Here is a 24351-nt window from a genome sequence, read left to right as displayed (position 1 = left end):
AAGAAACTGATAAAAGTACTGAATGTTTTTGTTTTCCTCTCCCTTCTAATATAATATTAGGCATTTATTTTCTTCATTTATTAACGTTTTAAGAGGGGTAGCAGACAATAAATTTTAATATTTTGTTAAACATACTGCTATGTTTCCTTATAAGCAATTTGTTTTGTTTGTTTGTTTGGGTTTTACGTCACATCGACACAGTATAGGTCATATCAAGACGTTCCAGCTTTACTGGTGGAGGAAGACCTCAGGTGCCCTTCTGTGCATTATTTCAGGCACGAATGGGCACCTGAGTAGAACCACCGACGTTCCGTAAGCTAGCTGGATAGCTACTTCACTTGAAAGAATCCAAAGTCCCTGTCGGGATTCCAACCCACAGCAGTGAGGGGCAAGTGGTTTGAAGTCAACGACCTTAACCACTCGGCCACGGACGCCCTTATAAGCAATGACAAATGATAAAATTCAGGTATTGTGAATGTTTCTGGTCAATATTAGAGTTGAGGAGTAGACACATTCTGGAAGGACCCAGCTCTAATGCATGTTAACCAGGTATTTAAGACTAGTGATTCTAAACTCAGAGACCCACCAACCCTAATCTCGGACCAAAACAAATATAAGATCAACTTAATCAATAAATAACAGTACAATATGAAGAATTCTCTATTTTTGAGAACCAATTTGTATTTAGGAACAATTCCTTTCTTTTTACATCATTGAAGTTTCCATTTGTTTCAAAATATATTTTTGCGACAGAAAATTCAATTGTCTAATGTTAATTTATATTATAAAATGTCACATTCAACAGAATTGTTTTTAATATTTCCATCTTATTATCACCACAGTAAACTTGTTTGTTTAATAGCATAGACTGATGTTGTAGCGACAATAAAGTCAGATTTAATGAAACAGCTTTTGTTAACACTGCAAAAAACTTGAATTGAAGCTGATCAGTGAAGAGTCTAAGAAATATTTTGAACAATTCAATTTATCCTTTCAAGTTGACCTTACATGTAGTACTGATCAAAATCAAACAACTTAATACATGTATAAACATAATGTTACTAGACTGTTTATTTTTTGCAATTAAATTAGATTGTGGAGTACTGTTTGTTACATACATGTTCATCACTTTATATTTTCATATTTGATCAGAGACTGCATGATGTTTGATGATAAATGCCACTCTAACACAACATTTTCAAGTTATTAAAGCTAATTGAATGTACTGGTACTCTTAACAGAACATGTTCTTCTGTGAATCAATCTAGTAATCAAGTTTTCCAGAAGATAAATCATGAACCAAACACTCAACAAAACTGTCGACGCTTTTGATACTGATAAAAAAGTTTATTTTAGATTTCTTGTTGCAGTAAATCAAATTTGGAAAATGAGATTAGTTAATGCATTCATCATAAGATCATGAAAACTTTACATATTTTGTCACTTAGTATGTCTGTAAATTAAAAAATGTCCTCTCAAATCAGTTCTTATCATCCAATATCAAGTCTTTGCACCTAAATATACTGCATTTACACCTAGCTTATGTCTTTTATTATCAAACTTTTTGTTTGTTTTTTTTCCCCAACAGTACAGCAGCAAATTGTCACCACAGAATTGATGTTGTTTTAATTGAGTTTAACGAACCCAACATTTCTGGTGAATGTTTCCCACAGTGACAACACGCAACAATCTTTACCAGTGCACTGAAGTCATTACAATTCTTATACATGTATAATAAATCTGTGAAACTTTGTTACAATTTGGACTTTTATGTTCTCACCTTGTTTCTCCTTCTTGACAGGCACATTCTCAGAATCAACATATCTTAAAACTGAAAACAACAAGGTACAAAGTTGAGCAAAAGAACAAGTGAAATAAATGAACATTTTCTGTCATTTATGTATATTTGTTAAAACTGTCTGTCAGATGCTGCAATCTTTAAAAGCTTTCTTGTTTAACTGTCTGATGGTTATCTGTAATGTATATTTTATGGATTATGTTGTCCATTGATTATTTTGATATTTACCACTAATTCCATCATCTGTGAATTTATAGAACAAAAAGACAAAATCCTGACTTTCATGAAGTACATGTCAACTTTACTGTCTGATTGGTGAAACACCTCCAACTAGAGTGTTTCAGGTATGCATAATTATCATGGCAGAACCTCATGTGCCCTGCCATTCATTATTTCAAGCATGAACTGAGTAGAACCACCGAAGTTCCGCAAGCCAGCTGAATAGCTTCCTCACATGAAAAAATCCAAAGTCCCTGTCAGGATTCGAGCCCACAGTGGTGAGGGGCAAATGGTTTGAAGTCAAGGACCATAACCATTCGGCCACTGTTAGTGGTGTACTTGCCTATTCCACTTAAAATTAACATAAAATAGCCAAAATATTGGCCTGAAATGGAATAAGCATTCTTAATGAAAAAAGTTGTAAAATACACATACCTTTTACCTTGACCATAACTTACATCATCCTCCATCCTCAAAGGTATTTTATGTTGTTTCATCAGACAAAAATATAGTAAAATATCCATCCTTTCTGCTTTTAATGTATGATTATATCATTTTAATTGAAGAATCATAAGCAACCATACTTCTAACGTTTAGTACTTGCTCACTTCATGGAGATATCTCAGAGGAGGAAAATATATAATACTAGTCTGGGGGAAAATGCACGTTCAGGATGATACATGCTTTTTTATTACCAAGTTTAGAACAATTCATTTATTTATTCAATGGTTTAATTGTTTTAAGATACAATTACAGATTATTTTAGAAATAAGACTTATGATGGTTAAGCTTTCTGTCTGAGATATATGGGTACAATCACAGTTAACAGCCTGGTACCAGTATATAATAAATTCTAATCTATATTGGTCACCACAAAAACCTGTCTACAAGCTAATTTCCTCCTTTCTGGGGAAGCCTGATGCAAACAAATATTTTCTGAACATATAATAAATCTTAAACATCAAAGTATAGTGTAATAAATATTGTATCTAATAAGTTTATATTAATATTCTAAGATAATCTTATACAAAGAGAAATTCCATACTTTAATTCAGATTAAATGTTATATTGGTCACCACAAAAACCTGTCTACAAGCTAATTTCCTCCTTTCTGGGGAAGCCTGATGCAAACAAATATTTTCTGAACATATAATAAATCTTAAACATCAAAGTGTAGTGTAATAAATATTGTATTTGATGTCACTTCAATTTAAAAGCAATATAAGAATTATATTTGATGAAGTAATGTTGTACAAACAATCTTGTTTGAAATTGGATTTCTATATCAATACATTACCATGTTTATATACATTGGACTTCAGACAGTATTTTAATTACATGTAGTAATTTTCACATACATGTATATGAATTTTAATAAAACACACATAAAATTGCAAAATTTAATTTTCACCAGAAGTGGCAGTTAAAACTTTAAATACTAGACTCAAGGGTATAAAATTTACATGCGGTCTCACATTAAAAGGTAATTGTTTGACATGAACACCCTAAGTGGCAAGTTTTCTTAATGTTGTCTTTAATTGGTGATAATTTTTAACATAGATTCAACTATAATAGACAGATAGATTATGTATGTTAAAGTTTCAGACAGATTAACCTTGACATTAAGTAAAGGACGTATTTCTGCACTATTGTTTGTACAGAATAAACATCATACTATGATATATCATATACAGACTGTTTCTGACCATCTCTCAACATTACTCTTATGTGTTTCTGAGCACAAACAAATTGTTCCCATATATATCTACAACTTGTATAATATTGCTATGATCATAACTAGAGCTATGACACTGAAATATGAACAACATAAATGAAATATGATGACACACATGGAGATAAGAAGAGGAAAGTATAAGTAAAGCGTGGAGAAATAATACATACAGCGTTCTGATGTATGAGGATATCTAGGGCTTCTCTCCATGGAGTACCAGATACAAACTCTTTCTGAAAAAAGTACAATGAAAACTGTCAAGCAAACAATCATTCTAGATGGTCAGGTCATGCTATATCAAACTGTCTCTCATAGATCAGAAATAAATGGAAATTGTATTTGTGTCACATAACTTGGTCAAAACACTGGAATAAATATCTTATCTGGTCGTTAAAGAAATACATTTTGCAAAAATTAGCAAAAAGTTCACTTTTTATTTCCAATGTCAGATTTGCCATCATTCTCAAACTGAAATATATGACAATTTTCTTGATGAATTATTACTAGCATATTATTATAACATTCAGATAATTCTGGTTTGTAACTTGCTAAATGGAAATTCATACTTAGCTTTAAGTTTGACACAATTTTCAATACATTCATAAGTACATTTTGAGGGTTGACTGCAAAACTGCAGTATCTTATATGAAATAAAGAAGGACGTACAACAGTTTTGCGATCAACCCTTGATTCTTATAAACATATCACTGTAAGTAGAGATAGAACCATTAATAAAACAGAATGTTGAAATATGTAAAGGAATTAAAACATCAATTATCAATGTTTTTATAATTGGAAAACAACAAAAATTTGACTGTGTTACAGTGATACCAAAAATAATTATGCCATTAGCTATTGTAATAGAAACATTTTTGTCTCAAGCAATTTTGTTAGTTCATAATAACTCAATTGAAACATCATTAATTTGAAGCCTTTTGTTTTAAGAGAAAAATTTTCTAAATGAAAAATCAAGTAACCCCATTAGGATGGGGCCTATTTGACTTGACCATGGTCAAGGTCATGATTTATGCTAGAGGTTTGCCTGCTATACAAAGCTATATACACAAGAACCGGTTGAACCGGGTGATGCTCCCCGAGAAGTTTCTGGACACAGGAAAGTATAAAAAAAATGAACAAAGGGCAAAAACTCCAAAATTAGGCAAGGCGGAGTTATGTTTTTTTGCACTGCACTTCTATTCAATGAGATCTATCTATCTATAAAATTCAAAGTGTAAAAATGAACAAAAGGCAATAACTCCAAAATTAGACCAGGCTTTGTTTAGGTTCTTTAAGCACTGCAGTTCTATCCAATTATATCTAGCTACCTACAAAGTTTTATATTGATATCTCTAATAGTTTTAAAGTTATGTCCCAAACAAAAGTCAAAAAGTAAAAATAAACAAAGGGCAATAACTTCAAAATAAGGCAAGGCAGAGTAATGATTCTTAAGCACTGCACTTCCACCCAATGAGACCTATCTATCTACAAAGTTTCATGTTGATATCTCTTATAATTTTAGAGTAATGTCCCGGACAAAGTTCAAAGTGTCAAAATGAACAAAGGGCAATAACTCCAAAAGTAGGCAAGACAGTGTTACAGTTCTTTTGCACTGCAAACCTACTTAATGAGATCTATCTACCTACAAAGTTTCATGTTGATACCTCTTATAGTTTTTTAGAGTTATGTCCTGGACAAAGTTCAAAGTGTTCAATAAACAAAGGGGGATAATTCAAAAATTAGGCAAGGCAGAGTTACGGTTCTTGTGCACTGCACTCCTACTCAATGAGATCTATCTACCTACAAAGTTTCATGTTGATACCTCTTATACTTTTAGAGTTATGTCCCGGACAAAGTTCAAAGTGTAAAAATAAACAAAGGGGAATAATTCAAAAATTAGGCAAGGCAGAGTTACGGTTCTTGTGCACTGCACACCTACTCAATGAGATCTATCTACCTACAAAGTTTCATGTTGATACCTCTTGTTGTTTCAAAGTTATGTCCCGGACAAGAAAAGGGGACGGACGGACGGAAAGACTCACAAGGCGCCGACTATATGCTCCCCCGAAATTTTTCGGGAGCATAAAAATATCTAACCTCTAGGCCTTGCACTTATAGCGAAGATGTTTCTAAGATTTTACCATATGCCTATCCAGTCTCCTAGGGAAACAACAATTTTACAGAGGTTTACTAATCAATGCAGCACTACAGATATTTAAGCTCTAGGACTTACCGTTTTAGAAAAAGATTTTCAAAGGATTCTTCTATATGAGTCAATGAAAAGTCAGTTGATCCAAGTGCAGGGTCTATTTTGACCCCAGTGCTATATTTTGAACACACCTTGTAGAGATTTATTTTTGAAGACGCTCCACACCAAATATAAAAGTTCACATCTAAACCTTCCAGAGAACAAGATTTTTAAAGAATGCACTTTTAAAATATATTTCGTAACAACTTTGGTAGAGCATCATGACTGTCAGGATCATCCAAAGCAAGTTTATCAAATTTGGCCTTGTGATTTTAGAGGAGATGTCATTTGAAAATTATTTGGAGAATGTAATAAATGGAAACAGATAGCTAGCCAATGACCCTAAAAGCTAAGTACGAGCACTATGTATCAGAATAGAGTATTAAAAAGTCATATTTAAAGCACTGCCTCACCCAACCTATACTAACGATATTATTGATGTCATTCCTGGGAGTTAACAAGTCATGTACAATACTCATCTTGATGTTGATTACTACTCACTTTAAGGTCATAACATCTCACTCCAATTTCTCCATGACTGTCTATGGCACTGTAAACTTTCTTGTACAACTTAAGATCTTCTTCAGAAGCACCCTGGTCTTTAATACTGGCCCATACTTGCTGTATGTCAATCTGAAAAAAAATAACAAGTATTTTGTTGAGATTTATACATGAGAACAGTCTAATTTAGATTTGTAGGAGAACAGTAACGTTTACATTGATCAATATTTGAAAACTGTCAATCACATCTCTATAATGACAAAACTATACGGCTGGCATGTAAGTCTCCTGAACAAAGGCAGTTTTTTTTCATACAACTTCTTGATAATTACCTACATTCCTTGAACACTGATATCCTGTTCAATAGATGCATGAAAAGGACAACATCTGAATGAAAGTTCAGTAATAGGTAAACAAAAATTCATTTTAAAACACCTTTGACACCATGTTGTTGTTGTTGTTGAAAACCTGACTTTGTTAAGATTGGTGCTTCCAGCCTTTGTTAGCATTTGCAGAAATACTGCTTTAAGAGACCCTCACAAGGGTTCTGCAACAATATCACATGTGGGCAGATTAGCCGACAGTACACTGAAAACTTTCTTTAATATCAGAATTTTGTCCTATTTAAAACAATAGTAAATAAATTAATTGCTTTAACATGTAATATGTCATGCATGCATACCAAGTTATGAAATTTAAGTATTACAAGTTTCAATTATTTGACGATGACAGTCAACTTGTGTCCAAGTATGAAGGCAATCCATTGAGTAAAATTAAGACCAACGTTAAAGTTTCCAGATGACAATGACATCATCAATGACAACATGACTGTACAATAGCTCTTTTTTTTTCATTGAAAAAGTCAAGCTAATTTATTATAAAATAACTGATTTGCATGCCTGTAAATTGTGAAATTATGGTTTATTAATAAACACATGGAATATCTGAAACACAGAAATGTGAAAGTATCAAAGAAATTGTAAAAATCTTTGGAGGAAAGTGCACCTTATATATATTATTGCACAAACATTGACAACAAATTCAACTGAAATCAACAAATTCAAATGCCATTCCAAAATGTGCAGAAGATCATGCTCCCATAATCACTGCTTGTAATTAAAAAATATTACATTATGCAATAATTCCCTGTTCACCTAAATGAGTGAATAATCTAAACTACAATTTATAATTCCTTATAGCAATCATCATCAAATTTCTGCTTCAACTCACATTCATTAATTTCAGGAGTAATGTCCCTTTGGGATGATACAAAAAACCTTACAGTCAACAAAAGTATTTATGTATTCATGAAATATCAAACATATAAAATATTGATTTTTCTGATCATAATTTTGAGCTCAATGGGCTATAATGCAATGAAGCACTCACCACAATTATAAAATTATGTTCAATGTAATATGTTCCTAAGTTTTAAATGATAAAGAAAAACAGGTAAACCAATGCCTACCCTGATTAAGATGGTCTGCCTTGCTTTTTTTAAAGTGGAGCTTAATACAAATGTACAGTAATTCCCAAATCAGTTTTGGTGACGGTATTATGTTTCATAGCAATGTTGAATGTGTTAAACACCATCAACCATAATAATATTTTTCAAAAAGTCAAGATAAAAATAGTGATCAACAAGAAGGTAATCAACAGTTTAAGTTGAAGCACTGATGTTAACAGTGTTTCTTAAATGTTCACATGTTTCAGTTTTTCTTGTGATGCTGTCTATAGTATAACTCTGTAAAGTATCATGTGTCAAACACTGCTTCAATACCCAAGTTATTCCTCTATAATATGATGCACAGACCTACATTTATGTCAATATATTCAAAAAGACAGTGCAGTCAAATTGTAAATAAAAATTATATTTATCTATCACCATGACAATAAAATGTCCGAATATCATTTTTCTAATATTGTATGATAAAACATATGACTGCCATTTGAAATTATACTTTAAATATAAACTTGACAGTTTGAGAGGTTAGAAAAATTGTAATTTACTTCTTTTTTAGCAGTTTTAAACTTATTCGGAAAAGCCAAAAGAATTGTTATGTATAATGATGTAGAGTAATGTTACCAATGTAAGTAACTCTTAAACAGTAATTTTGAGGTTAACCTAGTATTTTTTTACATCTATTTCTAATCATTGTACAATAGATTTGATTTCCAAATTACAAAAATAAAACCAACATGTTTTTATGTCTTGACAAAACAAATAACCAATCAAAAAGGGGAGCGGTGCCCTAGTGGTTACGGTGTCTATCTCTCAACCCAGAGATCATGGGGTCAAGCCCTACTCGGGTCACAACCATGTGCCTTCGTATGATACCAGTACTGGTTTGTTCCAGGAAGCAAACTCAAAATTAATTAGTTTAAGTTGCAAGAACTTGTTTAGCAATCGAGATTAAATAAATACATGTATGTTTAAACCATTCCAAAACTCTGTTATAACAACCAACAGCAAAGAACCAGACTCAACAGAAAACTGAAGAAATTTATCAAGAAAATAGGAATTAAGCAGTTATGCAAAATTGCAAATTATTTCTGACATGTGAGAAACTAAACAATAAATGCTGTATTTTATGGCTGTTTGCTGTATTTTACAAGTGCTACTAAATTTAATGACATAAAACATGGCCAGCCTCTCAAATATAATCTCTCTTGAAATTCTTAGAAACAAAGAGGACGCTGAATGCCCAATATCACTCACCTGAGATACAGAAAATGCTGCAATTCTTCAAAGCAGATGTAATTAATCAGGGCATATTTGGTGTGCCATTTTAAACCTTTTTTTAAATTTTGGACATTTGGTTTTACGCACGAATATCTTCATAACACAATGAAGTAAACAACCTAAACTGTATTTACCAACTTTGACATTCCATGCCTAAATGAATAGTAAAAATGTGAAAATGCCTATATCTTATACGTGTTCAAGTGGTGAAGTTTAATGCACATATATATTTATTTTTACACAAGACCTCTGATGCATCTGTCAAGCTTGAAAACTTGCATCTGAACTCAGTACTGTAAAAAGCCATTTTCATAAGCAATGGTCTTTTAAGTTGCATCATTAAAGCTTATTTCTTATTAAAATAAATGCCAACTAACACATCAATTTTTACTAAATAGAAAATTAGGTCAGTGTTATAATCAGAACTAAAATTGTTTTTGTATTGGGAAGTAGAAAATAAAAACTAAAAACAATATCACGAAAACACAAAGTTAGACTTTGTCTTAAATGTAAACCATGGCATTTAAATCAAGATGATTAATGTTTGTATCATTTATTTCTGTTTATTGTGTTAAAATACTTCATCATCATTTTGATATTAAAGATGTCAAGAAAAATGAAGCACCACTTCTAATAAACTTACCTAAGTCATAGAAAGTTGTCTTATATTCTCTTAAATGATCAAAAGAAAAACAGAAATAATTGATTTCTAAATACGCTTCTTTTTAAAGTGCCTCTCAAGAAGATAAAAACACCCACTATGTCACCATTAAGTTACAACAACTGACAACACCAAAGGCAATTTATAAATCTAAATACTAGATGACTTGGAAAAAAAACAACAACCCATCTTGTCTTATATTAACTGATAGTGCTTAAAGTATTAATTTCTTAGATGATTACTTTTTATAGTCAAGTAAACATCCAAATGACACAGCCATAGATAAAGTAACAAACACAAGATGGAAATAATGGCCAAAGGTCATTCTCCAAAATAATCATGTAATTTTAGAAAGTGACAAAATCTGAGGAAAGACCATCTTAGCTATATGATACATTAACTAACAATTTATTTATAATCTGTTTCTAATTTTGAAAAATCAGGATTCATCTGTGCATTAAAGTATGTTACAAAAGATCAAAAGGCATTAAAATGTAGGAATGTCAAGGTGGTCTTATATAGATCCCTCATCTAAGATCTATATGCGAGGGCCATTTTTCGATTCCATCCACACGACAGGAGTTATAAAACTTATATAGATCCACCAGAAATTGCTCTCTCTTTTCCTTTCAGACAGTGATTTCCCATGAAAGTCTATGTAAACAATTAATGCTGCTAATGGAGAATAATGACTTATTTTTTACAGAATGCAACATGCCAAATATTTTATGGGGCTGTCACTCCATGACGTTCTGGTCAACTTTCAACATTTCAATCCTTCAATTTTCTAGCATTCTAGAATGAAAATGACAGTTCTTGATTATCGTGTGGTAACTTTAGTCACACTCTATGTGTGCAAGGAGACTGTTCAGCAGTTGTCACCAGTGAGTCTTTCACTGCAAAGCAAACTTTAAGCATTAGTGTAACGACTCACTAACATTAGTGAAATGTCCCATAAACATTCTTAACTCCCGTGTTAAAAATTTAACATTGATTAATGCTGGATTCAGTGAGAACTTTTGTGCACATTTAAAAAAATTTCCTGATCAACGTTTCCCTTCTGTCACAATCCCAGCAATCATGGGTGACTAGCACTAACTACCAAAGTTTTCTCAAACGTCATAGAACGCTGACCAGAACGTCATGGTGTGACAGCCCCATAAGCTCATGGTATTGAAATTTTTGAGGAAGAGGTTTTTATTAAGAGTTAGTTTCCTATATAAGTCAATTCCCAGTGTAGGTTCAACTAAGGGTCTTGTTTTCAGCAAACTTCAAATAAATTCATTAATAAACAAATCCTGGGTTTCAGCAACATAGAAATTTTAGGTTTCGTACATTATCTGCATGGCACATTGCTGGGAGGATTACTGAAATTTTAGACAGGTGAAGCAAAAAACATACACACTAATTGAATCTGTAGACTATGCATTCTGTATTTGCTTCAATCAATTTCCTTCAATATCACCATTAATGAATCCAAATGTCAATCATCTATATTTAATTTCATTTTTATTCTTGAAGTTTTCCTTTTTTGCAAGTAGGCAAGAATTGAAATTCCAGAATGTTATATACTATAGAGAATATATTTTTTTTATTTAAATACAAATCCAAATGTCAACCAACCCTAACATTGTTTACTCCTCTACTTATTAAATCAATAAATAGTGTTAAATCTTTTGGAATTTGCTTGACTTTGCCATTTTTTAATGCTATTTTAAACACTTCTGTGGGTAACATTTTGGACGCTGGTCCTGGAAAACTCATCAAAAATTACCAATTTCTCCTCAAGTGACAGAGTCAGTTCAAAATATGAAAATATAACACTAGAAATAGCATCAAGGTGTGTAACTTTATTAGAGATAAATCATTGACTGCTCACTAAAGAGTCTGACATTACATATCATTATAGAATAAAATACTTTTCACAGTGAGATATCATATACACTCACTGTTAATGAATCAAAGTAAAAATTTTCTGTTCTTCATATACATTGACTGACCAAGGCTTATTATAACTACATGTACTGCTGATGACAGACATAAAAGCATACAAACAGCACATTCTAGATGAGCAAAAAGTTATGGTTTTTATAAATATGAGCTTTAAATTCTGTTTTTTTATTTTGTTAGAGTCCTTTTCAATGTTGAAATATTATGATCGTTCAACAAGTCAAATAACTTGATACTTTTTCCTTAACTTGTTTTGTGGGTTGATAAAAAACAAAATGTCAAAGCAAAAGAAATAATACATTTTCTCCACCCTAATGTCTACCCAATTTCATTACCATGTCAAAACAATATTCCGCAGAAAGACACACTGACGCTTTACAGAATTATCATTTATTTAAAAGTCAGTAACATTTCTCTTCTCTGACTCCCATGTGACATAAAGGACATCATTTGTTTTTGTGAACAAAACAAGAGTGCAGAGCACTGTCTGTATTTATTATAAGACAGCCTGAGCTTTTGATTAACAGTAATGTTCAAATTTTCTGTATATAATACGATTCTTTGGCACCATAAACCTGTATTTTAAGATGCATCAATTTGGTTGACATGGTAACGTAAATTTAGCCTCTCCCCAGACTACTTATGTACAAGTGACTAGAAATCAAAATAGTTTTATGCTCAGACAATGAAAGAAGTGCTTGAACTTTTTATATGTATAAGAATAATAAAATGTCTGAATATGTATGTTTCTAAACTTTTTAAAAACAGGTTAGCCAAGGCTGTAGAAAACCCTCTGTAATTAACAATAAATATGCAAAGTTACCTACAGAAACATAGAGGACCGAGGCGATAGCTGAGGTCAATATCAATTTTTCAGTACATATCACATCATATTCACCAGCTAAAAAGTACATATCTGTTTTATTATATAACATTTTTTAGCTTGACTACTTTTTCCATTATTTGGCTCCGACATTTTAATGATCGCATTGGCATAGCGCTACATTCGTAATGTTCTTAAAAATGTAAAGACGGTACCTAAAATAGACTAATTTGACTTTTAATTTGCCAGTTGCCCAATGTTTCCTCAGAAAAATAAAAACAAACTTGGCATGACGTCACGTCATAGCATGCATCTTTTATGGGCTTTCCAGAAAATCTATTTTTAGAGAAAAAAACAGTGAATAAACTCTGATTCACTAGTTATTTTTCATGAAATATTATAGCTTAACCAATCTGAGAAAGTCATTTTAAAGCTATTTATAGATCATATTATAAATAAAGATATTTAATGCTGCCGAACCATTTTTAGCTCAATTTATTTGCATTTCATATACATAAACTGTATTCATTTCATAGTTATGAAAAGTACAACATTAAAATGTGATTTTACAATCATGTTGAGGTTAAGAACATACTACAATTAAGAGATTCAGACTAAAATCACATCTTTTACCAGTCTGTTAAATGTTATCAGGTGCTTTTGGGTTAATTCTTCTCTCTATATAAAAACAATATTACAGATTTGTCAAAAGAAGAGGGCTTGCATTAAAAAACAGAGGAGAAAATTACAATTGATCTTACACTTAACCTACAAATGAGATGAAGAATTCTTGGTATTTTAACACATCCTGATGATATGAAAAAAGTACCAAAAGTTAAGTCAACATAGTCTAGAAGTTCTCAAGATTTCTTTTTATTTCACTAAATGACAACAAGTGCCATTTTGACCTTTAAATTTTTTCTTCTCCTTCAAAATCATCAGTTTAGCAACACTATGTCATATTTATAGTATTATTCCTGACAGATACCTGACAGAACCAAAAGCCTCTTGAAAAAAATCTGAAAGAAGAAAACTTGTCAACAAACAAGCATATTCCACAGGGTAGAAATAGAATCACTGTATATATACAATTCAATGTAAATGGAATCATTGTATCTATACAATACAATGTAAATGGAATCACTGTATCTATACAATACAATGAAAATGGAATCATTGTATCTATACAATACAATGTAAATGGAATCACTGTATCTATACAATACAATGAAAATGGAATCACTGTATCTATACGATACAATGTAAATGGAATCACTGTATCTATACAATACAATGAAAATGGAATCACTGTATCTATACAATACAATGTAAATGGAATCACTGTATCTATACAATACAATGAAAATGGAATCACTGTATCTATACAATACAATGTAAATGGAATCACTGTATCTATACAATACAATGTAAATGGAATCATTGTATCTATACAATACAATGTAAATGGAATCACTGTATCTATACAATACAATGAAAATGGAATCACTGTATCTATACAATTCAATGTAAATGGAATCACTATATCTACACAATACAATGCAAATGTAATGACTGTATCTACACAATACAATGTAAATGGAATCACTGTATTTATACAATACAATGTAAATGGAATCACTGTAACTATACTGAATTTCACGTGTAAGAGTTTTTGCAAGCACAAGCAACTGGTTTTAAACAACTGTATCATTTATTGCAAGTTTATTCAATTAAAACTGTATCATTCCTTTGGAGTACAGGAAACAGATGTGTACTTATTGTAAGTTCATTTGTACCCAAAATAGATCATTATTTATAACATCATGGTATAACAGTGCTAGAATTCACATTACAACACATTTAATACAACAATAATTCATGTGATCTTATATCATAAATATATTAATATTCATTCACAATGAAAAACCATTCAAAATAAAAATAGGATATTTTTTCTTTTTTTTTAGTGTGCAATATTGAATATATTTTCATAATATACATAGGGGATATGCAAGTTTTTTTCCTATAAATACAGGATTTATTTTCATCCAGTGGTATGAAAACTAGAACTGCCACTATCATGGCGTGAATACCCCCGCATACCACTTTGTCAGAATCAACAGTGGCCATTTAAAGCTCAAGGACAACCTCCCTGCCAAATCTGAGGTTACTAAGCCAGTGCATTGCTAAGTTATGTATTCTACATGCTTCAAATGTGAAAATGTCAAAAACAATACACTGCGGACAGGCATTCTTAAGCAATTGAGGGGAAAAGCTTTTTTTTTGTCAAGGTCCCTGTGACCTTGACCTTTGCCCCAAAATCAATAGGGGTCACCTTATGGTCATGATCAACATCCATGCCAAATACGAAGACTGTGGGTCAAAGGAATCTTAAGTTAATGGGTGGACATACTTTTTTAGTCAAGGTCCCTGTGACCTTGACCTTGACCATTGACCCAGTGACCTAAAAATTAATAGGGGTCACCTATTAATCATGACTAACCTCCATGCCAAATATGAAGACTGTGGGTCAAAGGAATCTTAAGTTATTTGACAGACAAACTTTTTAAAGTCAAAGTCCCTGTGACCTTGACCTTTGATCTCAAAATCAAAAGGGGTCATCTACTAATCATGACTAACCTCCATGCCAAATATGAAGACTGTGGGTCAAAGGAATCTTAAGTTATTGGGCAGACAAGCTTTTTATAGTCAAGGCCCCTGTGACCATGACCTTTGACCTGGTGACCTCAAAGTCAATAGGGGTCATCTACTAATCATGACTAACCTCCATGCCAAATATGAAGACTGTGGGTCAAAGGAATCTTAAGTTATTGGGCGGACAAGAAACAAGAGCTGTCACAGGAGACAGCGAAGCTCGACTAATAAAATACTGGACGCAGTAAGGAGGACAAAACTATGAAAGAAAAATCAATTATGTATAATTATGTATTAAGTTATAGTAAAAAAATAATATTTGTTAACATAAATTCCAAGATCAAGGGGAATAATTCTAGTAATAGTCATGCTAGAGTTATGGACCTTGTCACACAACATTTGTGTAATGATAAGAAATATATATTTGAAGTTTGAAGTAGATACCTTAAAAAGAAAAGATGTTATTATATTTCTTAAAGAAAATCCTAAGTTCAAAGAGAGATAAATCTGTAAATATTGCATGAAGAGTTATGAACAATGTCACATAAAATGTAATTGTTGATAAGGAATAAGTATTTGAAATTTGAGGTAGATACCTTTAAAAATAAAAAGTTATAATAAAAAATAACATTTTCTAGTAAAAAAAATTCTAAGTTTATGGGAGATAATTCTTGCAATATTGGTGCTAGAGTTATGAACCTTGTCACATAAGATGTGGATGATGATAACGTAAACATATTTGAAGTATGAAGTTGATCCCTTTAGAAATAAATAAATAACAGTAAAAAAAATATTTTTTATGGAAAATTCTAAGTTCAAAGGGAGATAAATCTGAAAATATTGGTGCTAGAGTTATGAACCTTGTCACATAAGATGGGGATGATGATAACGTAAATACATTTTGAAGTATGAGGTTGATCCCTTACGAAATAAAGAAGAAACAGTAAGAAATAGTACTTTTTGAGGAAAATTCTAAGTTCAAGGGGAGATAAATCTGAAACTATTGGTGCTAGAGTTTATGAACCTTGTCACATAAGATGGGGATGATGATAAGGTACATATATTTGAAGTATGAGGTTGATCCCTTAAGAAATAAGGAAGTAACAGTAAAAAATAGTATTTTTTAAGGAAAATTCTAAGTTCAAGGGGAGATAAATCTGAAAATATTGGTGCTAGAGTTATGAACCTTGTCACATAAGATGTGATTGATGATAAGGATCATATATTTGAAGTTTGAAGTTGATACCTTAAGAAATGACAAAGTTATAGTGAAAAATATTTTACTGCACCAAAACTTTAATCTAAAATCTGGACGCGGACGCGGACGCCGACGCCGGGGCGAGTAGGACAGCTCTCCATATACTTCGTATAGTTGAGCTAAAAACCGCCGGACGGCCGGACAGCCGGACGGACGGACAAGCTGATTCCAGTATACCCCCCTTACAACTTTGTTGTGCGGGGGTATAATAAATATTTCATAAGTGACAGCAGCCACCAGTAAAATATGATAATTTATATACCACAAGATGAAAATAAATCCTGTATTTATAGAAAAAACTTGAATTTTCTGTTTATTCTTTTTTGTGTACTGGCAGATTTTAGAAGAAAGTAGTCTGGCAAGACACCAGTAAAAATACGGAAAATATGTTACACTGCAGTGAAAAATACATTTTTACAGTGAAAATACAGAAAATGAAAATACTCATTTTATTTCCTCAATATTTCATTTATAAGTATATAATAAATGAATATATTCCAAATTGGCATGGGAAATTTCAAATTGATTGGATTTGATCATGGAGTGGGTTTTAACATTTACAGAGAAAACAAGACATATCCTAATTAGGCATTTTACAAAAAACATAATATTTCCAGGCATTATGTAAAATTCCTGAAAATTCAAGTCATTTAATAAAATGACTAAAATGCACAATCATTTAAAAAAAAAATTTTTTAGGGTTTTTACAAAACATCTTCTTTAGAAATTGCCAGAAACATATGCATAACTTTCAAACAAACAAGTTCACTTTTCATTCAATATCTTTATAATATAAAACACTTTATAAATCTAAATAATTAAATTAAATACAGAAGATTGGCACATAGACCTATTAGCGAAGATATTGAAGGAAACATTTCATACCAAATACAGGAGGCACACTGTCTGTAACTGAATTTGTTTGTTTGTTTGTTTTTTGTAACACCTGCCTTATGTAGTATCTCAGACAACAGTTTGGATAACAATTAATGTAAAAATGTAACAAGTATATCCATCCCAGGGCTAAATTATTGCCAGGATTTGCTGATCTGATCATTTTATTTTTTGAATGTTTGAGGTAAAGATAATGTAACCTTGTTGTTGCTTATGTTTCCTATACTATTATAATTAGATAACTTAAATAAGAATATCAGTGAATACAAAAAAGCCATAATGCCCCTATCACTCTCTCTCTAGATAAACTGCTGGAGAAGATTATATTTGTTCAATTTCATAGTAGGTTATTAGGGTGTTTCATTTTGACCCGATTGAGATGATTTATACAACTTTTGGTAGGCAATGTTACATGCCAAATACCTAAGCTTTGGCCATAGTATTTTATTATGAAATGTTTTTCAAGGTATTCCCTATATAGAATCCTAGACCTCTTTTAGTTTTAAAAACTGGTTTCAAGGTAGGGAGGTTTTGTTGGTAAAAACAGTGAACAACAAAAAACATGACATCACAAGAGCTCACCTTTAAGTAATTTGTGCTCAGATGAGTGGTCCATTTTATTAAATATATTTCTGAGATCCAGTTTCATCGTCTATTTTAAAGTGTTTCCATTTGTTAGGACAATGCTATCACTTCATAATAACAAAAAAAGCCTCTGAAACTGGTGTTTGTAACATGTGTGCTAAATCAGAAGTCTTATAGATGTCTGAAAAATCAGTGTCTATGTTTCTCTTTTATCTGTTTTCCTTTTAAATGAGTGATTTTAGGAGCATTTTTCTATATTTGTTTGATTAACGGAGATGTAAAAGCGATATATATTATGTTTACATTGACATCATACAGTTTGTGTCTAATTACTTATCTAAAGTTGTCTAATTAGGCAGACAGCCAATAATTCAAGATCTGTTTATCAATCAAAGGACTTGGCAACAATTTTTTGGATTATGAAAAAAAAAAATTAAAAAAAAAAAAAAAACGGGGGGGGGGGGGGGGGTGGGTGAATAGTAAAACTTCTTGATTTCTGCAATCTTTCCTCATAGTAACTATGTAATGCTATGCTACTGTACAGCATGATCAGGATGGCTAACTACTGCAGACTGTTATATTCTTGATAGATGCACTAGAAACAACTAAACGCGTATTGTAGTATTTTTTATGTAAACTCTCACAACTTTTCAGTACTTCAATGATACAACATTCAAGAAATATAATATATAATGTTTTTGTTTTTTTTTCTGATTTACTTAACAAATCAAAAACTATATTTTGACGATTGCACACATTCCAAAAACATTTTCTGTCATGATTAGTGAAGATGTGAATTGTTATCAGCTATCTAAATGACCACCCATCAGCTATCTTAATGACCACCCATCAGCTATCTAAATGACCACCCATCAGCTATCTAAATGACCACCCATCAGCTATCTAAATGACCACCCATCAGCTATCTAAATGACCACCCATCAGCTATCTAAATGACCACCCATCAGCTATCTAAATGACCAGCCATCAGCTATCTAAAAGACCACCCATCAGCTATCTAAATGACCACCCATCAGCTATCTAAATGACCACACCCATCAGCTTCTAAATGACCACCCATCAGCTTCTAAATGACCACCCATCAGCTATCTAAATGACCACCCATCAGCTATCTAAATGACCACCCATCAGCTTCTAAATGACCACCCATCAGCTATCTAAATGACCACCCATCAGCTATCTAAATGACCACCAATCAGCTATCTTAATGACCACCCAATCAGCTATCTAAATGACCACCCATCAGCTATCAAAATGACCACCTATAAGCTATCTAAATGACCACCCATCAGCTATCTAAATGACCACCCATCAGCTATCTTAATGACCACCCATCAGCTATCTAAATGACCACCCATCAGCTATCTAAATGACCACCAATCAGCTATCTAATGACCACCCATCAGCTATCTAAATGACCACCCATCAGCTATCTAAATGACCACCCATCAGCTATCTAAATGACCACCCATCAGCTATCTAAATGACCACCCATCAGCTATCTAAATGACCACCCATCAGCTATCTAAATGACCACCCATCAGCTATCTTAATGACCACCCATCAGCTATCTAAATGACCACCCATCAGCTATCTAAATAACCACCTATCAGTTATCTAAATGACCACCCATCAGCTATCTAAATGATCACCCATCAGCTATCTAAATGACCACCCATTAGCTATCTAAATGACCACCCATCAGCTATCTAAATGACCACCCATCAGCTATCTAAATGACCACCCATTAGCTATCTAAATGACCACCCATTAGCTATCTAAATAACCACCCATCAGCTATCTAAATGACAACCCATCAGCTATCTAAATGATCACCCATTTATTTTTTTATTCAAAAACCTCTAAGTTTAATCATATTTTAATGTACACATTTTAATGCATAAATGAAAAACAAAAAAAATATTACTAAAAATATAGCACAAATGTCTGACTCATGGGCATCAGTGACTTTGATTAAAAGTACAAAAACTTAACTATAATGCTACAAGTCTAAGATGTCATTCGTTAGTTACAAGTACTTTCATATTATTCAACTTATTTATCTAATCTGGCACAATGAGAAATGAGAGTGATAACAGGATAAATGTCACCAGTAAATGTCAATAGTTAGAAATACTCTCAAAAATTATATTATACAAATATAATTTATACTTCTTCAAGTGTCAGTCATTGTTACTGTCTATGGATATATTAAAACAATATATTAAAATAGAGATCAGGGACAATGCTACTTTTTGTCAAGCATACATTTATTGTCAAGAAGTAATTGTTTACAAGTAATTACCAGGTGGTTATTATTGTCAAATTATCAAGTACACAATGGTTGTCAAGATTATTTGTTTACAATATTATCTTCTAGTATACCATTATTGTCAAATATACAAATGTTCTCAATTATAAAATGGTTGTCAAGTGTACCATGGTTGTCAAGTATATGTTTTTGTTCAGCATACTATTGTTGTCAAGCATAATAATATAGATGTCAAGCACACAAAAGTCAACAAGTGTGCAACTTTTATTATAAGTGCAACTATTGTCAAGGATACATCGGTGGTCAAGTGTATGGAAATTGTTGTCAAGGATACAACTATTGTCAAGGATACAATTATTGTCAAGTGTATGGTAATTGTTGTCAAGTGTATGAAAATTGTTGTCAAGTGTATGGTAATTGTTGTCAGGTGTATGTAAATTGTTGTCAAGTGTATGGTAATTGTTGTCAAGTGTATGGAAATTGTTGTCAAGGATACAATTGTTGTCAAGTGTATGGAAATTCTTGTCAAGGATACAATTTTGTCAAGTGAATGGAAATTGTTGTCAAGTGTATGGTAATTGTTGTCAAGTGTATGGTAATTGTTGTCAAGTGTATGGTAATTGTTGTCAAGTGTATGGAAATTGTTGTCAAGAATACAATTGTTGTCAAGTGTATGGAAACTCTTGTCAAGGATACAATTTTGTCAAGTGAATGGAAATTGTTGTCAAGTGTATAGTAATTGTTGCCAAGTGTATGGAAATTGCTGTCAAGTGTATGGAAATTGTTGTCAATGATACAATTGTTGCCAAGTGTATGGTAATTTTTGTCAAGTGTATGGAAATTGTTGTCAAGTGTATGGTAATTGTTGTCAAGGATACAATTGCTGTCAAGTGTATGGAAATTGTTGTCAATGATGCAATTGTTGTCAAGTGTATGGAAAGTGTTGTCAATGATACAATTGCTGTCAAGTGTATGGAAATTGTTGTCAAGGATACAATTTTGTCAAGTGAATGGAAATTGCTGTCAAGGATACAATTGTTGTCAAGTGAATTGTTAAAGACACATTTGTTGTACAGTGTGCAATAGTTGACAGATGTACCAATATTGTCAAATGTGCAAATGTTGTCAAGTGTATGTTAATTGTTGTCAAGTGTATGTTAATTGTTGTCAAGTGTAAGGTTATTGTTGTCAAGTATAAAATTGTTGTCAAGTGTATGGTTATTGTTGTCAAATGTAAAATTGTTGTCAAGTGTATGGTTATTAATGTCAAGTATACAATTGTATTAAAGTTTATGGTAATTGTTGTCATATGTGCAAATGTATGGTAATTGTTGTCAAGTGTATGGTATTTGTTGTCAAGTGTATGGTATTTGTTGTCAAGTGTATGGTTATAATTGCAAGATTTACCAATGTTTTTTCAGGTAATAAAAATAAGATATATTTTCAAAACAAATTTAGTTATGTTACTTTCTTTTACAACTGAATGAAATAACACAATACTTGTACTTGGGGAATTCTCAAAAAGTAGATTTTGCTGGGATATATGTTTTGGCAATAATTGTTCTGTTCCTTAATAACAAATAAAATTAAACTGCAGAGTTTAGAATATTTTAGACACTTGATGTGCTACATACCACTGCTTTGGGATGAAGCCAAGATATGATGCATTTTGTAACCCCAAAAGACCACTAAAGACTTATTCCAGCCATATACAACAAATATTTTGTGAAATAACCTCAATTAATATTGATAAAATATTTGAAGATAAAGTAATTTTGAGATAGTAGAGAATATTGCTGCTGCATTATTCTGTACAAGGGATAATGGGACCATTAAACAAAGTAGATATGCATCCTTAAGCTATAACAAGAGGGCCATAATGGCCCTGATATCGCTCACCTATATTTCTGTGAAGTTTGGATGAAATTGGCTTAGCGGTTTATGAGGAGGTGTCGTTTAAAGTAATAGTTTATGGACGCCAGATTGACAGACCCCAGATGGACGGACCCTGGACGAAAAGCAATCACTAAAGCTCACCAAGTCACTTTGTGACAGGTGAGCTAAAAACAATGCTGCCTGTACTCATGATAATAAAAATGACTGCTTTTAACTGCTATTCTGATGCAACAGTTATTTTTCATCATATCACTATTTTTTAAAAGGTACATGAAAGCAGAAATAAATACCTGGAATGGAAGTAGTTTCTGGAGGTTGGTATATATATCTTTAATTCTAGTTTTATCCAACAACAGCTTAGATACATTGTCCATCCTCTCTTTCATCAGTTTCTCCTCTGTCCCTACATATATTAATGATAATCATAATTTTTTTTAGTTAACAGAATTTACTACTGTTCTGTAAATAAAATAAATATTTTTCAGTTTTCTCTAGCATAGACCAAAGCATCCAATTGGTTGGACAAGTTTTTAATGATCAAAGTTATGATAACATTGACCTTCCTCAAGTGTCCTCAAAATAAACAGAGGTCAAACATGACAAATTTAACACCAAATCTTAGGGCTGTAGGCCAAAATGTTCTTAAGCAATTGGCCAGAATTGTGTGACCTTAACCGTTGAATCTGCACCCCAAAATCTTTAATACTAAGCCAAAATATTCTCCTGTTTTTGGTCAGACAAGCTTTAAGTGGTCAAGGGGTCAATCAATCAATCAATCAAATGAATAAAATTTGCTAAGGATAATCTACTAGTCATGACAAATCTCAACACCACAACTGAATTGTAGGTCAAAGCAATATGTAGTAATTGGTTGGACAAGCTGTAAATGGCAAGGCCATGGTTATCAGGAACTGACAGACTGAACTCAAAATCAATACTGGTTATCTATTAGCCATGACCGACCTCTACACCATATCTTAGGACTGTAGTCCATAATGCTCTATAGCAATGAGACAAGCTTTTAGAGGTCAAGGTCACTATGACAGGTAAACAATTTTTTTTCACTTCTCCACTTGAGCATTTTTGACATTAACTTACTTTCATCAACTTCATCCACAGCTGTTTTGTCTGTTAAAATCTGATTACTGATATGACTACCTTTAGCAGTATGTTTAGTCTTGTCTTCACCAGCTGAAACTTTTGTCAGTAATGGATTTCCACCTTTACCTTCCTCTTGATCTTTTCTTATCTTGATTCCAATGTCACACGCGTTAACAACAAAGTTGTCTTGAGCATTAAATATCCTGATATCATCACAAGTGCAATCTTCAGCTCGTCTCAATGATAACAATGTGCGGGATGCTATCCCCGCCACCGTACCTGGTAGTGCGTCTGATGTCTGGTGGGCTTGATCCAAATCAGGAATTACAACTGTGGAGTGGTTTGTGCTAATATGTGTACTACCAGTACTAACGTTACTCTCTGACTTTTCAACACCCTTCAATTTATCTGAGTCACCTGTAACCTTTGTTGAACTTGTACTTGGTCCACTTAAATCTGTCTCGTGTTCTTCTTTATCTTTTGGGATTTCTTTGGAGCATTTCTTGCTCGCAGGTTTGTCAACAGTCTCCTTATTAACCTCTTGATCAGTTTGACTTGTTGTATTTGTTTCATCTTCAATATCCATTGCATTATTTTCAACTTTATCATCTGTGTTAGAAAGTTTTGACACTTTACCATTTGTATCTTTCTCAGCATTTTCATCTTCTTTACTCTGTTCTGCTGAACATTCTGACAGTTTATCTCTGCTAGATTCAGGATGTTTTATTTCTTGTAATATCTTATCTCCCTTTGTTTGTGAGGATGAGTTCTTACCACGTCCCCATGGAAACTTATAGAAGCCTTCCATATCAACAATAACAAGTTCCTGAGGCATGGTGATTTTCAGATCAAGCTAGAACAGGAAAAAGACAATTCATTTTATATATGTTGTGTTGAGAAGTCAATAAAACTACTCAGGTTCTCTAAAGCCATCCATACAAAGGTTGACATCATACAAACTTAAATGAAGCTACTAATACAACAAGAGCCATGTCAA

The 24351-nt window shown here is 32.3% G+C and overlaps 1 protein-coding gene and 1 long non-coding RNA gene across 2 annotated transcripts in view; both read right to left on the bottom strand.

Annotated features, from left to right (window-relative positions):
- LOC132725385 (uncharacterized) overlaps positions 1-2820 on the bottom strand; it is a 38811-nt gene extending 35991 nt beyond the window's left edge. Inside the window, exon 1 of the long non-coding RNA XR_009625049.1 lies at positions 1781-2820. This is a non-coding gene — a long non-coding RNA (uncharacterized LOC132725385). The remainder of the gene's footprint in view (positions 1-1780) is intronic.
- Positions 2821-3014: 194 nt separating this feature from the next.
- The window catches only part of LOC132725384 (general transcription factor 3C polypeptide 1-like), a 77067-nt gene continuing 55730 nt past the window's right edge, over positions 3015-24351 (bottom strand). Inside the window, exons 19-22 of the mRNA XM_060710487.1 lie at positions 23352-24207; positions 22544-22656; positions 6496-6627; positions 3015-3982 (exon numbers count right to left, since the gene is read on the bottom strand). Of these exons, the coding sequence (XP_060566470.1) occupies positions 3821-3982; positions 6496-6627; positions 22544-22656; positions 23352-24207 (1263 nt within the window). The 3' untranslated portion in view covers positions 3015-3820. The remainder of the gene's footprint in view (positions 3983-6495; positions 6628-22543; positions 22657-23351; positions 24208-24351) is intronic.

This window comes from Ruditapes philippinarum, unplaced genomic scaffold (assembly GCF_026571515.1).
Source record: "Ruditapes philippinarum isolate M1 unplaced genomic scaffold, ASM2657151v2 ctg4994_1_1_1_1, whole genome shotgun sequence".
NCBI lineage: Eukaryota > Metazoa > Mollusca > Bivalvia > Venerida > Veneridae > Ruditapes > Ruditapes philippinarum.
Note: the sequence above shows the minus strand (reverse complement) of the source record. Positions and strands in the feature narration are given on the sequence as shown.